The sequence below is a fragment of the Corvus cornix genome, chromosome 20, assembly GCF_000738735.6.
Source record: "Corvus cornix cornix isolate S_Up_H32 chromosome 20, ASM73873v5, whole genome shotgun sequence".
In the NCBI taxonomy this organism is placed as follows: Eukaryota; Metazoa; Chordata; class Aves; order Passeriformes; family Corvidae; genus Corvus; species Corvus cornix.
In genome coordinates, this window is record NC_046349.1 from 7,633,261 (window position 1) to 7,647,747 (window position 14,487).

Below are 14,487 nucleotides of genomic sequence, written 5' to 3' on the forward strand. Positions count from 1 at the left end.
GAGAAGAGGAGGGGAAGAAGGAGGGGAGGGGAAGACAAGGGGAGGAGGGGAAGGAAGAGAGGAGAGGAAGGAGGACAGATGGAGGAGGAGAGCGAGATTGCTTTCCACTCTCATGAAGCTAAAATGAGGGGTGTTCCCGGGGATGTGTGGGTACTGCCGGTGAGCCCCAGGAAGGAGCAGGGAGCCATTTACAGCGGCAGGTCCGGGAGCCGTGCGGAGCTGTGCGGAGCCGTGGCGAGTGGACACGGGCCCTGCAGGGACTGCGGCCGGAGCTGCCCCGCACCGGCTCCGAGGGCGGGACCGGCGTGGGACCCCCGGGCGGCGCCTTCCCGCCCTCGGCTGAGCCGCGGCTGAGGCCCGAGGAGGGTCTGCCCGCCCCGCCGAGCCCCCTCAGCCCCGGCTAATTCCCCCTCGACCCGCGCAGAGCCGAGCTGGGCCCCCTCATCCCCTCTAGGGCCCTTCAGCTGCCGGCTGTGTCCCTCCATCCCTCAGGATCCTGCTAAATCCAACCCCCCCCCCCGGCATTGCTCAGGCCCCCCGTCCCCTCAGATCCCACTAAATCTCCCTGTCCCCTCAGTGCCCTTAGGTCTTGCTAAATCCTCAGGGCCTGCCTGGATCCCCCTGTCCCCTCAGGCACCACTAAATCCCCTCTGACCCATCCTCTAAGGGTCCCGCCAAATCCCCCCCTGCCCTCTGAGGGTCCCGCTAAATCCTTTCATCCCCTCAGTGCTCTTAGGGTTCTCCCATCCCCTCAGCACCCAGCTGGGTGATCCCAGCCCCTCTGGATCCCACTAAATCCTCACATCCCCTTAATATCTGCCTGGGTCCCCTATCCCCTCTGATCCCAGTAAATCCTCTCATCCCTTTCAGTGCCTCGTTGTGTCCCCCCATCCCCTCAGATCCCACTAAATTCCCCCTTCCCCGTAGCACCCGACTGGTTCCCCCATCCCCTCAGATCCCACTAAATCCCTAGTCCCACCTGGTGCCCCAGGACCCATCTCCTGTTGGAAGGGGAAGAGCTCAGGGAATTTTGTCAGGGCTGCCCTGAGACACTTGGCCAGGCACCATGTTCTACGTCCATTTGCTCATCAACAAGCGGGGGCCACTGGCCAAAATCTGGCTGGCTGCCCACTGGGAGAAGAAGCTCACCAAGGCACACATCTTTGAGTGCAATTTAGAGGCCACCGTACAAAAAATCCTCTCCCCAAAGGTAGGCTGTGGCATGAGGAGGCATCTCCTGGAGAGTCCTGGGGTGGAGGTGTTGGTCTCTCTGTTGCTTCTGTGTAATATCTTAACATTTTTGCTAAAAATACTAAGTCCTGAATAACTTTTTTTTTTTAAATCCTCACAGTTTGCTATAGCTCTGCGAACCTCTGGACACTTACTCCTGGGAGTGGTGCGGATTTACCACAGGAAAGCAAAGTACCTCTTGGCAGACTGCAGTGAAGCTCTGACCAAAATGAAGACAGCCTTTCGCCCAGGTGTACACAAAATTCAGCATTTTTCAATTTGTGTCCTTTACAGCTCTCATTTTAAAAGTTAATTTTTGGATATTTCTGTTAAATACACATTACTGCTCCCAAAGGAAACAGAATGTATTAGTGCCTACTGCTGATATTTAGTCTGGCTTAATTTAGTGTGTTTTCAGGTCTTTGACTCCCTTAACAGGAGCAGTATCTTAAGCGGGCTTATAAGAAGATGCTTGAGTTCAGCCTCCATTGCTAGATAATTAATTTAATTTCTGATGACACCGACAACATGTCTAACAGTGTCAGTGCCAGACCTGACAGCATGTTTTGAGCTCTAGCCATGTTGACAGGGAGAAGGGAGCTGAGATGACTGGATCCTTTTCCAACGGGCTCTGTTTGTCACACTTAGGCAACAAATGGGAGGCACTGTTGTCTAAAACAGCCTAAGAACACCAGTGTCTATTGCCAGTTTTAATGTGCTTTGTGACCTGGTCTGCTTGCAGAATAGGGAATAATTACTCTGCATTATTCTCAAGGATATGATCACAAAATTATAGAATCCACGGAACCATTTAGGCTGGAAAAGCCGTCCAAAACCCAGTCCAACTGTTCACCCAGCACTGCCAAGGCCACCACTAAGCCATGTCCCCAAATACCACATGTCTTTTAAGTCCCTCCAGGGATGGTGACTCCAGCACTACCCTGGGCAGCCTGTGCCAGGGCTTGACAACCCTTTCAGTGAAGAAATTTTCCTTAATATCCAACTGAAATCTGCTGGGCACAACTTGCAGCTATTTTGGAGATAGATCCTGCAGCAATTTGGAGAGCACCACACAGGTCAAGAACACGACAGAACAGTCACCACTGCAGCAACAGAGATGCCAGCTAGATAGAAGGAGGGAGAAAAATCTCAGCAGAAGTGGTAAAATGCTGAAAGAGGTTGTCTGGGGATGCTGTGAAATCTCCATCAGCAGAAATAGTCAAAAGCAATCTGATTTTGAAATTAACCTCGTTCTGAGCAAAAGGTTGGGTTGGATGACCTTCAGAAATCCTTTCTCACCTGAATTTTTCTAGGATTCTCTGATTCCCAAGTAATTGCAGTCTGAGTACATAATTAGTTGATGCTGGAGAACAGTGTTATGGAGACAGAGCAGAGGAAAGGAAAACACAATGATTCATTTGCAGTGCTGTGAAAGACTCTGGGCTAAACGTCAGCTGTGAGAATCTTCCAGGGACTTAAAGCAGCTGTTCACCAACACAAGTACTTGCATATTTCAGGTCCTGTTGTAGCAGACTCTTTTGTACCTGTTTGTAAAAAATAGATCTTCTTAAGGACATGGCAACTGAAATTCTGCTTTTGAGTGCCTAAGCTTTACCTTTCTGTGATTTAGAATGGCAGCAGCCCCTCCTGACAGGTTTATAGGCTTATTATTCCTCCTTGGGAGAACACTACTTTTATTTTATTGATACTTATTTTGTTATGTTGTCTGTTTATTTCAGGGCTTCTTGACCTTCCGGAAGAGAACTTTGAGGCTGCTTATCAGTCCATTACATTACCTGAAGAATTTCATGATTTTGAAGCACCACTACCAGATGTAAAGTAAGTGCTTCCCTAGTTTTTATTCACTCTTCTAGTATTTTCCGAAGTAAAAGCTATACTTGCTGTTATCTGATCGAGACTCAGGTTGGGTTGTTTCCATTTAATAACTGAATTCTCCTAAATTCTGAGCTTTGCAAGGCTACAGCCACAGGCGTTGTGGCTTTGGTAGTTTTTCTCTGTCCTTTAATCAACAGACCGTCACAATGAAATAATGTCTTGAACTTAGACTTCAGGATTTTAAATTGTCTGAGTGAAGGATGCAAACAGCTTTCTGAACCTCAAGAGAAGAGATAAAAATTAGTATTAATCCTGAAAGATGTGGCCAGTAACCACACAGTGTTGTACTGTTCCACTGGGTAACTTCGTTTTGTTTCTGCTCCACTGCTCTCCAGGGCTGGGGTGTTTTATCAGCAATAGTCAGCCTGGCTCCTGAGAAAAAGCCAGCATATTTCTTAGACTTTTCTGACACAAATCAGCATTAATGTAGAAAACTGATGAAAAGCAGGAGGCCAAGTCATGTTTCTGATTGCTCTGATGCCCCAAAGGTCCAGGACAAGAGATTTCCACCGAGGGTTGCTCTGTACCTCCTCATAACTATGCTTTGATGGGATCAGTAAGGGTTTATTATTTTGGAAGTACAGCTGCAATATAATACACTTTATTCAAGTGCCTCAGTGTGCTGATTCTGTAAAGGTGCCTTTTCTTCCTGCCCAAAGAGTTGTGTCATTTGGTTGAAAAGATGTTTCACCAATCAATTGTCTTCTGACAAGGGCCTGGTAGATACCAGGGCTTGGATGGGAACAGAATCATGTAAGCCCAAGTTTACTGGCAAAAGAGTGGAAAAATATGGGGGCTTGTGATAAAATGCCAGGATTGAAGGCTGCATAGAAACAAGCTTTCACGTTTCAGCTGAATGCTCAATGATTTTCAGTTCACCCCATATTATTATAATATTTTTTCATCAGGGCCATTGATGTTGCTGAACATTTTACCTTGAATCAGAGCAGAGCTGAAGAAATCACACTTACAGAGAATTATGAAAGCAGTATACTTCTCTGTGATAGAAACTTTGGTGAGAGAAGTTGAGAAATTTGGAATAGTTCATAAGGGGAAATGTGTTTTATGTGAAACTTTTATGTGAGCCCTTTCCACATGTGAAAAAGCTGTGATTAATTGTGCATTTGTTTCATGCTTTTGCTGATTGGCCTATCATGCTGTCTTAGGTTTAAAATTTTGTGTGAGCAATATAATTTAGTGTCAGAGACTGAGAACCAAACCAAAAATTTCCTACTTTTACTAAATTAGATAACATTGTTTATTGTTTCTTCCATTTGAGGCATGGGATGTCTTGCAATCTTTTAAAAATTGCTTGAAAAATTAGGAAATTAATAAATCTGCGTTTCCAAAACTCACACAGATGAGGGATCAGGAATTGTGTGTTCCCTCAGATGAAGAAGCAGATGCACTGAGGAGACAGAACTTCTTTGAGGGCAGTGTCCTGATGAGCAGTAACAGCCTGGTGGCTGATCCCAATTCAGCCAGCACCAGCGGAGACAAATCTGTGCTGCACGGAGACGTTTACTGCTTCCAGGATGACCATTTTGGGGATGAGGATGATGCTGCAGATATGATTGGTAGGGTTTGCCACAGGCAAACAGAATCAGTTCCTTTCCAAATATTTTTATTCTTCCAGGAAAACAGTCAAGACAGTACCAAAGTGATTGCTTTCAAACATAAATGCTATGTTATTTCTTGTTTTCATATTTCATTTTTTTTCTACTTGTCACTAAATCTATGATCACTTAGACACTGCCAAGTGAAATTGGTTTAAAGGCTGTATTTCATAATTTTAGAATTAAGGGCATTAAAATTATGCTTAATGTTTAACAATTTCATTTCTATTTTTAAAGGTGAAACAGTGCAGCATTTTTATCCTTACTGTTGTAATAACAAAGGCAGCCAAATAGCTTCTACATCGTTATGGCTTAGAGTATTTATGAAAACCTTACAGATTTATACATTTTAACACTATCAAGGCCATAATTTTCCAAAAAAAAAAAAAAAAAAAAAAAAAAAAGGTGGAAATCTCAAACTTGGGACTAATCCCCTCCTTTTTGTGCTGTTGCAGACAGCCGTACCACTGACGGCCATCTGCGGAAGCTGAGCTTGCTCTTTCTTTGCAGAGTATTAACCTTGAGTAACATTAGGCTGTATCAGGCTATTTCATGACTACTAAGGCTTAGAATGATTAAAATTATGTGTTTTGTATTTAAGAAATCCTGTTGAGGGATGAGGAAAATGTCCTAGATAAAGACATTCTTGATGTGGAGGAAGCACGTCCTTTGTCACAAGATCTGCCAGAGAACAGCACAGCCAGTGAGTTTGCAGTGTCTGCTCCATCTCACATAAGCCCTCTGTTCCCTCTGTTCCTGTGTTAATGCCTAATGTCACTCACATTCAGCTTTTTGTAGTATCCTGTGCCTTTTTCCTTTCTTCATTTATTTTGCTTTTTTTTCTAAACTGCTTCATCCACCATTTTCAGATAATTTTTTTTGATATAGGGATTCCAAATTTGTAACCTAACATTGCTTAGAAACACCTTCATGTGACATCCTGTTGGATATGCTGTTGGTCCACCCTGCTGCTCACAGTGTGATGTCCCTTTTGAGGGGGAAAGAAACCCAAATAAGGCTGTCCTGTAACTGTGAACTTTCCCAGCGAGAGCTTAAAAGGTCTCTTCCAACAGAAACAATCCTGTGCTTCTATTTCTGGTTTCATACTTCTGCGACAAATGACACTTAAGTAGCTCATAAAGATGGTGTTAATCTTCTTTTGGTTTGATGTTCATGAAAGCAATTAAGCTTTGATAACTGTTTCTGAGAATTTTTTGCTATCTTAAATCCTTACTCCCCCATCACAGTGTTAGTTTAAAACAGAGATTTCTGGAGCAGCTTTAAAGGGGTAGAGTGGCTCTTGCCTCTCCTTGTGCTATTGCTGGTGCTACCTGTTCCTTTTCTCTTGACAGAAATGTCCACACTGCATGCACTTGCCTGGAACTGGAAACAGATAGGGATTAAAACTAAACACCTTTCCCCCTGAACACTTTCTGTTGTGTGGGTTTTTCTCCAGATCAGTTCTTTGGTCTCTACTATGGCCTGGTCATTCTGGGATCAGTGAAGGGAAGTGTGCAGGGCAGAGTATGAGCAGGAACTGGTGAACGTAATTGAGATTTTAAACAAAACCACAGTTTCCTATTTCTCACCATTTTTGTCTGGTATCATTCTCTGCCATGTGATTGAGAAATTAGTCCATATTGTGATTTTTTTTTTAATTTGGGTTATTTGCTGGGTTTTCTTGCAGTTGAGTCCAACTGCGCCGACACCACCGTTAAGGACGTAGATCACACAATGAGTGAGACAATCCTTTTGTTCAAAGAAGAAGGATTTGTGCTTGAGCCAGTTGATGATACAGGTCAGAAGCTGATCAGTTTCTCGCTGAATGTTTGCATTAACTATGTTTGGTTTTCTTCTTAGTAGTGAAAACACTTGCAAAATAGATTATTCCCACCTTAGATTTCATCTGCTCCTGCTGTCAGAGTTCCATTTTATGGTAAATATTATACAAATCCAGTGTCAGGTTATTTATCTCAGCTGCCCAAATTTCTGCTTGTAGTTTCTTCCATGTACCAAGTCAAGTTTTGTTGCTCTTCAGCTCTGGTAGCATTTTAAGCCTGGCCTCAGGGGTGGTACTGAAGATTCACTTGAATAACTTTAATAGCCAGTGACACATCAGTGATTTTTGTATTTAAAATAACAATCTTAAAACTTTCAAGCCTTTGGAAAACATTGGTTTGTGAACTTTTAACAAGATCCAAGGTGCAGAGTATTACATTTCCTCTGTGTCTAAATGTCCCCTATCACGTTGGTGGCTGTTTATGAATAAACAAGCTTATGTTGACAGCAGCATTTACAATATTGGAATTTTCCATCCTGCCCAAAAACTATCCAGGAAGTTATGGCTATATAACCAATCTGTGTCTTTCTTTTGTGTTTACATCTTGATTAAATTGCTAACGGATTAAACTGACAAATACAGATATTAATTATGAGGTAATGAGTGCATCAGAAGTTCCTGGAGCACTTCCTGATGGATTAAAGACAGCTTATTCAGTCTTGTTGCTCTATCATGTGTTCTCATTAAGTTCTCCTGTTCCTGTTTTCTTTATTACAATAGTCACTTGTCTTCCACAATTAAATACATGGGTATTTCCTGTACAAGAGTACAAAGAGTGAAAACTTTACGGAAACTTTTGAAGGAATGGCCTGTGGACTTGTACTTTGATTTTTCAAGTCTGAGTGGTGTTTGGAAGGTCGGCAGCCGGCTTGATTCACAGGGCTTTTTTTTGTGTGCTTAATGTGCTAGGAATAGACCTTAAGACTTGTTATTAATACTTGCTTTATGTAGCTGTCACCCCAAGGAAAAAAAAACAAAGAAAGAGGAAGTTGCTGGTGGATGTAGAGAAGGAGCTCAGCTGCAACACCATTTACAAGCAGCTCACCAACTGCACAGACCTCCTGGCCACGCTGGACCTCGCTCCCCCAACCAAGAAAACGATGATGTGGAAGGAGTTGGGAGGTGTGGATATACTCCTGTCCCATGCATCACAGCCCATGGGTCACACTGAGCTGCAAAAGGTAAAGACCAGTTCCTTGTGGAGTCTGTGCCACTGTGTAGGTTCCGGGATTGTTGCAGAGCTGGGATCTGACTGAGAGAGGTTTTGCAGACTCAGTTTGATCTAAACTTGGCGCTGGCTGCAGGTGTGCGCTGAGCATTGCTCTGCAGTACAGGTCAGCTGGACGCCTCATGGTTTGCACGCTCACCACTAATTGCTTCAACCTCTGTGGGGTCACAGCCTTAACCTCCTGCACTTCAACAAGTGAAACACTACAAAAGGAACATGAGAGCTGATAATTCATTTCACACACTGGCACCTGACTGATCTTATACTGAGACACAACTTTTTACATTTCTGCCCATTTCTTTTGTACTTTCTCCTTTGTTTTATTGTTTTCTGGTTTGTTTCCGCTTTGTAATCAATTTGGGACATCTTTTGTTTATATTTACTTTAAAGGTACATTAGGCATATTATTATTAGAATATTGCTAATGGATTTGGAAGGGTTCACTGCAGCAGCTCAGCTTCACCACTTAGAGTCCAGCTGCAGAATTACAACTTCCTCTTTAAGAGGATGAAAACTGCAGATGTTTCTTTCTTTCATCCTTCCTCACTGGCTGGCTTCATGAAAAATGATCCAAGCTGCTCCTAAGATGTTTTTTTGATAGAATTCATGTTGGAGATGCCGAAGGCTATTACTTAAAAACAAAAAAAAAATTGCAGATTTTCAGAGTGACCTAATTAAAATACTGAAATTCTGGGTTGCAGTCATTAATATACAGCTCATATTCATATCTTTGTGTTGATGTTTGCAAATAATCTGACAAGATATTCTGAAAGCAAACACAGAAAAAATAATTATTTTCAGTTGTTTGAAAAATGCTTCAAGAGTGACAGATGTAAGATGAGAGCAAATGGAATACAGAGGATGTCTGAAATGAAAGAAATTAGAAAAGAGCAAGATACTACAGGTAATATTTTAATTCTGTTGTGCAGAATTAGCTGTTAGAAAGTATTTTCTATTCTACATAATGTTTGAGAGACACATGCATGGTGTTTGTGTGCAGTATTCTACAAATTACTACTTTGCTGTTCTTTTGTTTCTTAGAAATTAAATTAAATCCAAGGCTTTTCTGCCTTGTGGCATAAGGAGATATTTTTGATTTCACCTTTGGTTTCTCTAATTGTCTCTGAAACTGCAGATTTGGGTAGTGTTGTTTGTGGCATTTTTTTAATACAATTTTTTAAAAAAGCTTCCCACTTATTCTAAGCTTAATGAAACTGCTCTCCAAATTTCCAAATTAATGTAAATAGTTCTATCTGGAAGATGCGTTTTGGTTAATATCAGGCAAGAAGAAATGTTCCATTTTAGATCTTCTGAGAAGGATGTATCCACTTTCACTCCTTTGCTCTGCTGGGAACCTAACCTGCCTCAGAAATTAATTAACAAACCTCCTGTGAGTCCATAAAGGTCAACTTTCAGAAAAGGAAAACCTCCCTTGGAAGGTTCTTCTTCCATGCTCCTGTTGGGAATGATGTTTCTTCAGTATTTCCTCACTCTGGCTCTTTCTCTCAAAGACTGTGAATTTGGGTGTGATTTTTGGGTTTCAGTGGGGTTTTTTTAAGGACAGTGATTCACAATAATTACCTCTTCAACCTTGGTTTTCTATTAATACAGAGATGCTACCAGTAGAAGAGCCAAGTTACCTGAAGGAGCCAGCTCATTCTGAGACTGAGAGAAAAATTAGAAATGATTCCTTTATGTTGACATCACAGAATGACAGGAATGAAACCAATGAGAACTGTGGTGAAATTATAGTGAGCAGTTTTCCTCAGTTTTAGAGACCTAAGTGTGTCTATTGGTGCCACTTTTTGCTAAGGTTCCATTTAAAACATATTAAGAAATTACTAATGTTTGGAAAGGATGCTAAAACCAGTTAAGAAAGCATTAAGTAGCTTGTGTGATGCAAGTTTATTTATAATTACTTGGTAAACTCTCACAATCAATGAATGAATGATGAATTAAAATGTCTATTAATCAGTATAGATTACAATCTAATCACGAAGTATAAATGAGAGCTTAATATTAAATATGAAATATTGTACCGAAGAGATAAATATAATCTTTATATAGGATAAAACTTAGATTTTGCGTCTCATATTGAGGAAGTACTTAAGCAATAACAAATTACCTATCTCTTCCATCTTCACTTATGCTGAAGGGCATTCTTTAGAGAATATGAGGATCATTAATGTTGAAAAGTGAGAAAATTGGACCTAATGGCAGTGGAAAATGTGTGCTCTGTGAATAGGTGTAGATTCAGCTGTAGGATAAATCCTACAGCAAGGTCCTTCCCTGTATCAGGAAGGACACGGTGGAAATAGCAGCTATTAACTCATTTTGGAAAACTTCATTACAATAAATTCTTTGAACAGAACTGTGTAAAGAGAATTGCAATGTGTGCATAAATGGTCAGCCTAGTGATTGTCTTTTTCATGCTCACAGGAGGATGGAGCAGCTTTCTCTGAGAGCTCAAAAAATTCCCTGGGTCAAGAAGCTGAAGCACAGCAGGTGGAGGTGCCAAAGGTGTGTGTCCTAAGCTGATGGCCCTGGATTTTTTCAGAAGAGAACCCTGTTTCTTAAAAAAAAACAAACAAACATCTCATAATGATCTTACAGTGAGTTTTGCTTCCTGTGAGAACGAAACCATTTCCAGACCTGCTGGCTCTGATGCTCAGACACTCTGAAACCAGGGCAGTCAGCTGCAGACTTCAGAGGTTAAGCCCAAAATCCCAAGCCAAATATTTGAACATCTCTTTAAGCCCCTGCCCAGTACAAATCCTGTCAGAATGCCAGTCCTGCAGAGCAGTACCTGGCTGTGGAGCTGCCTCACTGGGACCATGTCCATGGCCTGTTGCACCTGAGCTGCCACTGTAGCAGAAAGCACATGGTACCATTCTTTCCTCTGTTTCACAAAACCTTGTGTGAGCACAGAGGTGTCAGAGGCACCAGATTCCCTGAGTTTGGCCATCCAGATGCCCAGCTCCGGCTGGATTTTCAGTCAGGCTGGAACTCCTGTTCTTTTTCTCATGGTGTGTGCCTTTTACACACCCTGACTAACCTTCTGTTTACTTCCTCTCAAGGAGCAAACAAGGACCAGGAAAGACAGTGAAGAAATAAGATGGGGCAAAAGAACTCTTCGGCTACAAAAAACTTTACAGGTACCAGTGCTGGATTTTGTTATTAGATACCAAAAGCTGGTGTTGATTTCAGCTGGATCATATCAGAAAAGGTCTTCCTTCTACTGTCCATTGTGTCTCTGCCTTTCACTTGCAGCATGTGGTTTTTTTAATATTTCTGTGGAAAATCAGGATTCTGCGTGCTTGATGTGTGGTGTTCCTTTCCACAGCTGCTGGAATCACTAGAATTTTCTGAATGCTCTTTTTTTTGAACGTATTTCAAAGGTTCAGTCCAAATAATAAATAATTATTTACACCTGAGTATAGGCTTTAAAAAACAAGAGATAACTCTGAAACCAAAGAATTGCTCAAGGGTATTTATTTTTCCTAATCACAAGACATGATGTGGGATTTGGTGGAATTGTAGATTTTAGTTACACATGTAGGTACCAACACTATTATGGCATTAAAATGTTAAGAGCCACTTCTATAAACACAGATGGAAGATACCCAGAGAGGTTGTGGACTCCCCACCCCTGGAAGCATTCAAGGCCAGGCTGGATGGGGCTTGGACCTTCAACCTTTTCTAGTTGAAAGTGTCCAGGGTGGGGGAATGAGATGGTCTTTAAGGTCCCTTGAGCCCAAACCAGCGTGTGCCGCTATGATTCTATGGAGATTGGATCCTATCTGAGGCATTCAGGCAGAGATATTCCCTCTATGCAGTGCTTTCTGTTTGGATTCCATGGGCTCCAGTGTTACCAGTGGGGAAGCTGACCTGACTGATTTCTCATTTCCTCTTGCAGCAGTTGAAGAGATCAGGTGTGTGTTCCTTCAGTTTTCGGGAGCTCTGCCGGAAAAACAACCGGAAAGAAGCTGCAGCCACATTTTACATCTTTCTGGTGCTGAAGAAGCAGCTGGTCCTTGAGCTGAGGCAGCATGAGCCCTTCGCTGACCTCACAGCCACTGCTGGGCTCATGTTTGACAAGATCAGATAAACTGATCAAAGCTTAGGTTGCATTTTCCAGCAAATAGTTTTCCTGGAAAAAGATGAAATGTCTTGTCAAACTGTGGGAGCTGAGCAGAGCTCCCCATCCTTTATACCACCCAGTAATGGCTTGCACAGGGGTCCTGCCCTAGGTGATGACTACAGGGCTTATTATTGATATTTATAGTTACATGATGAGTTATATGATAGTTATATAATATGTTAATAAAATACCACTAAAATATATATTCTGCATAAGAGATTTGCACTGTGAAGGATTTTATGAAAGTCCTTAAAGGAATTTTATAAAAGTCCTTGAAAGGCTTTTATTAAAAAGTCCTTCAAAACCTTTCTCAGAGACTACCTTTGGAGCTTAAATTATTTTTGACAAGGCTTGTGTCTGTTAATTCTCTAATACCATCAGTAAGAGTCATCTGTTAACTCTCTGTAGCAAAAAAATTTAGACTATTTAAAATTATTCCTGTCAAAGAATGTTCAGTATTTCATATTTTAAGATCTAGCAGGGTGCTGTCTCCAGTGTTGCTTTTGCATGTTCAGGCAGGCAGAGGTTACACTGGTCTTAGAAGAGTCCAGAAGCTGCAGCAAGAAATTCGATTTCCTAGAAATTCTGCAATTTCAGATTTCACAGAGCTTTTTAACTTATTAACACCTTTATTCATGTGTAGACCTATTTAAAAAATGGATGTTAACTGAAATATTATTAAGTCATTGCATTTTTATCTAATTTTGGATAAACTTTATCCCTTTTACTGTCATTTTCTGAAGCTCTTGGTTTCCAGCTGCCTACCACCTGTGCCACAGGGATGGTTGTGCTCCATTCAGCTGCTTCGGTGCTGTGGGGACATCACTGTCCCTTCATGTGGAATCAATAAAAATCAGATGTTTCCTTTGCTTGTTGGTGTTTCTTCTGAAGGATCAAATCCTGTGGGTTCATCTCAGGGTCAGGGACTTGGTGATTTTACTTGAAATTGGAAAGGATGGGTGATATTGTCACCTGACTTTCAGGTGTTCACTCACCTCAGTGACACCCCCGTGTCTCTGGGCCCACTAATGTGTGTGGTTCCTGTCCCACAGGGTTCAGGGAGGTTTGGGTTTGAGGGTCTCTCTAAGGGAGTAAGAAGGCTTTAAAAGAGGTGAAAACCCAGTGTGGGGCAGGGGGATGTCATGGGGTGGCCACTGGCTGTGGGGGGTGTTCCAGCTGAGTGTCCTTTCTGAACAAGAATATTTGATGAAATAAGTAATGGGCCTTTGCTGCTGCTCTCTGAGGGGTTCCTTTTCTGCGTGTAAGGAAGGGAAGAGGGTCCCTGTATGGTAAAAACCTCTCATTTTTCTGCAAAAGAAATGCTGGTTTTCAGTGGGAACAGGAGCACAGCTCAGGCCAAAACTGGAGCCATCTTTTCCTTGTGGCAGGCCTGGCACTTCCAAAGCCGGGTGCTGACCTGAGAAAAGGGTTTGGGTTTGGTGAAAACCTCTCCCTCTCTCCCTGCAGCAGGCCCAATCTCCCTGGAGCAGTGCTCCCACTCTTCAGGTCAGAGTATCCTGGGAGACCAAGCACTGCAGACTGCAGAGGGAAGGAGAAACCATTTTTGTTTCCCAAAAGCCATCAGGAATGACTCTGCATCTCACAGCAGAGCTGCTGCCTGTGCCACATGGTCAGAGCTGCTCCAGTGGCAGCAGATGTGATAACTCATTAATTTTCCTTTCAAGGAGAGAGGCTGTGCATTGGATTCACCGGGAAAGAGGGAAACAAAAGGCAGCTGGAGGCAGGCAGGAATAAATGGGAGGCAGGAGATATATATATATACACACTGAAAACAGTCTGTGTGTTAGAATAAATGAGGTACAAATCATGCAGGAAATAGTGCTGGAAGAAAGACTGGCATGTATTTACCAAACAGGTTTGTCAGAACTCTGGAATAAGCCTGGGGGCATGACAAAGGGAGCTGGGAATGTCTGGGAAGCAGGATGGGCCTCGGGTCCAGACCCAAACCAGGAGCAGGTTCTGCTCGGACTGTGAATATTTCCCACATGAACATTTCCCTCTGTAAGTCTGTATGTGGATCCACACACGCTGGATGTTCAGTGGGTGTTTGTAACACGGGCACATGTGCATCTCTCACGCTCCTGGTCCCCACGGGGGTGTCCGCAGCCGACCTTGGGTGCTCCTGGCCGCGGGCACCAGAGCAGAGCTGGAGCCAGTGCCCTGCTACCCCCCGCAAAGGCTGCAGGACGTGGCGTGGGGGCTCCCGAGACGTTTCCTCAGCAAATAATTTGGGAAGGTTGATCTTGACAGTTACAGCAGGAAGCGTGTGGGAAGTGCCATGAGTAACCGGGCTGTGCTGGAGGACGGGACGTGCCGTGCCGTGCCGTGCCAGCCTTCAGCCTCATGTCCCAAACCTCCCGGACCCCAGTCACAGCCCGGGACAGCTGCTCGGGGTGGCTGTTGCTGCTTCTCCACCCCAGCCCCGGCGATTAGGGCTGAGCCAGAGGGACTGAAATGGGGCACAGAATTCCGGTTATTTAATGATTTTACTTTATGAAAGTGCGTCACTAATTAG

At 43.0% G+C, this 14,487-nt stretch overlaps 1 protein-coding gene across 1 annotated transcript; it reads left to right on the forward strand.

Annotated features, from left to right (window-relative positions):
• The first annotated feature begins 45 nt into the window (after positions 1-45).
• Positions 46-12,820, forward strand: RAD21L1 (RAD21 cohesin complex component like 1). Its single transcript, XM_010396934.4, has 13 exons — positions 46-1,210; positions 1,352-1,481; positions 2,970-3,069; positions 4,035-4,141; positions 4,518-4,703; positions 5,344-5,445; positions 6,430-6,540; positions 7,534-7,763; positions 8,612-8,714; positions 9,422-9,561; positions 10,250-10,330; positions 10,888-10,965; positions 11,727-12,820. The coding sequence occupies exons 1-13, from the start codon at positions 1,067-1,069 to the stop codon at positions 11,916-11,918; spliced, it is 1,704 nt and encodes a 567-aa protein (XP_010395236.1). The 5' UTR covers positions 46-1,066; the 3' UTR covers positions 11,919-12,820.
• Positions 12,821-14,487: the final 1,667 nt, after the last annotated feature.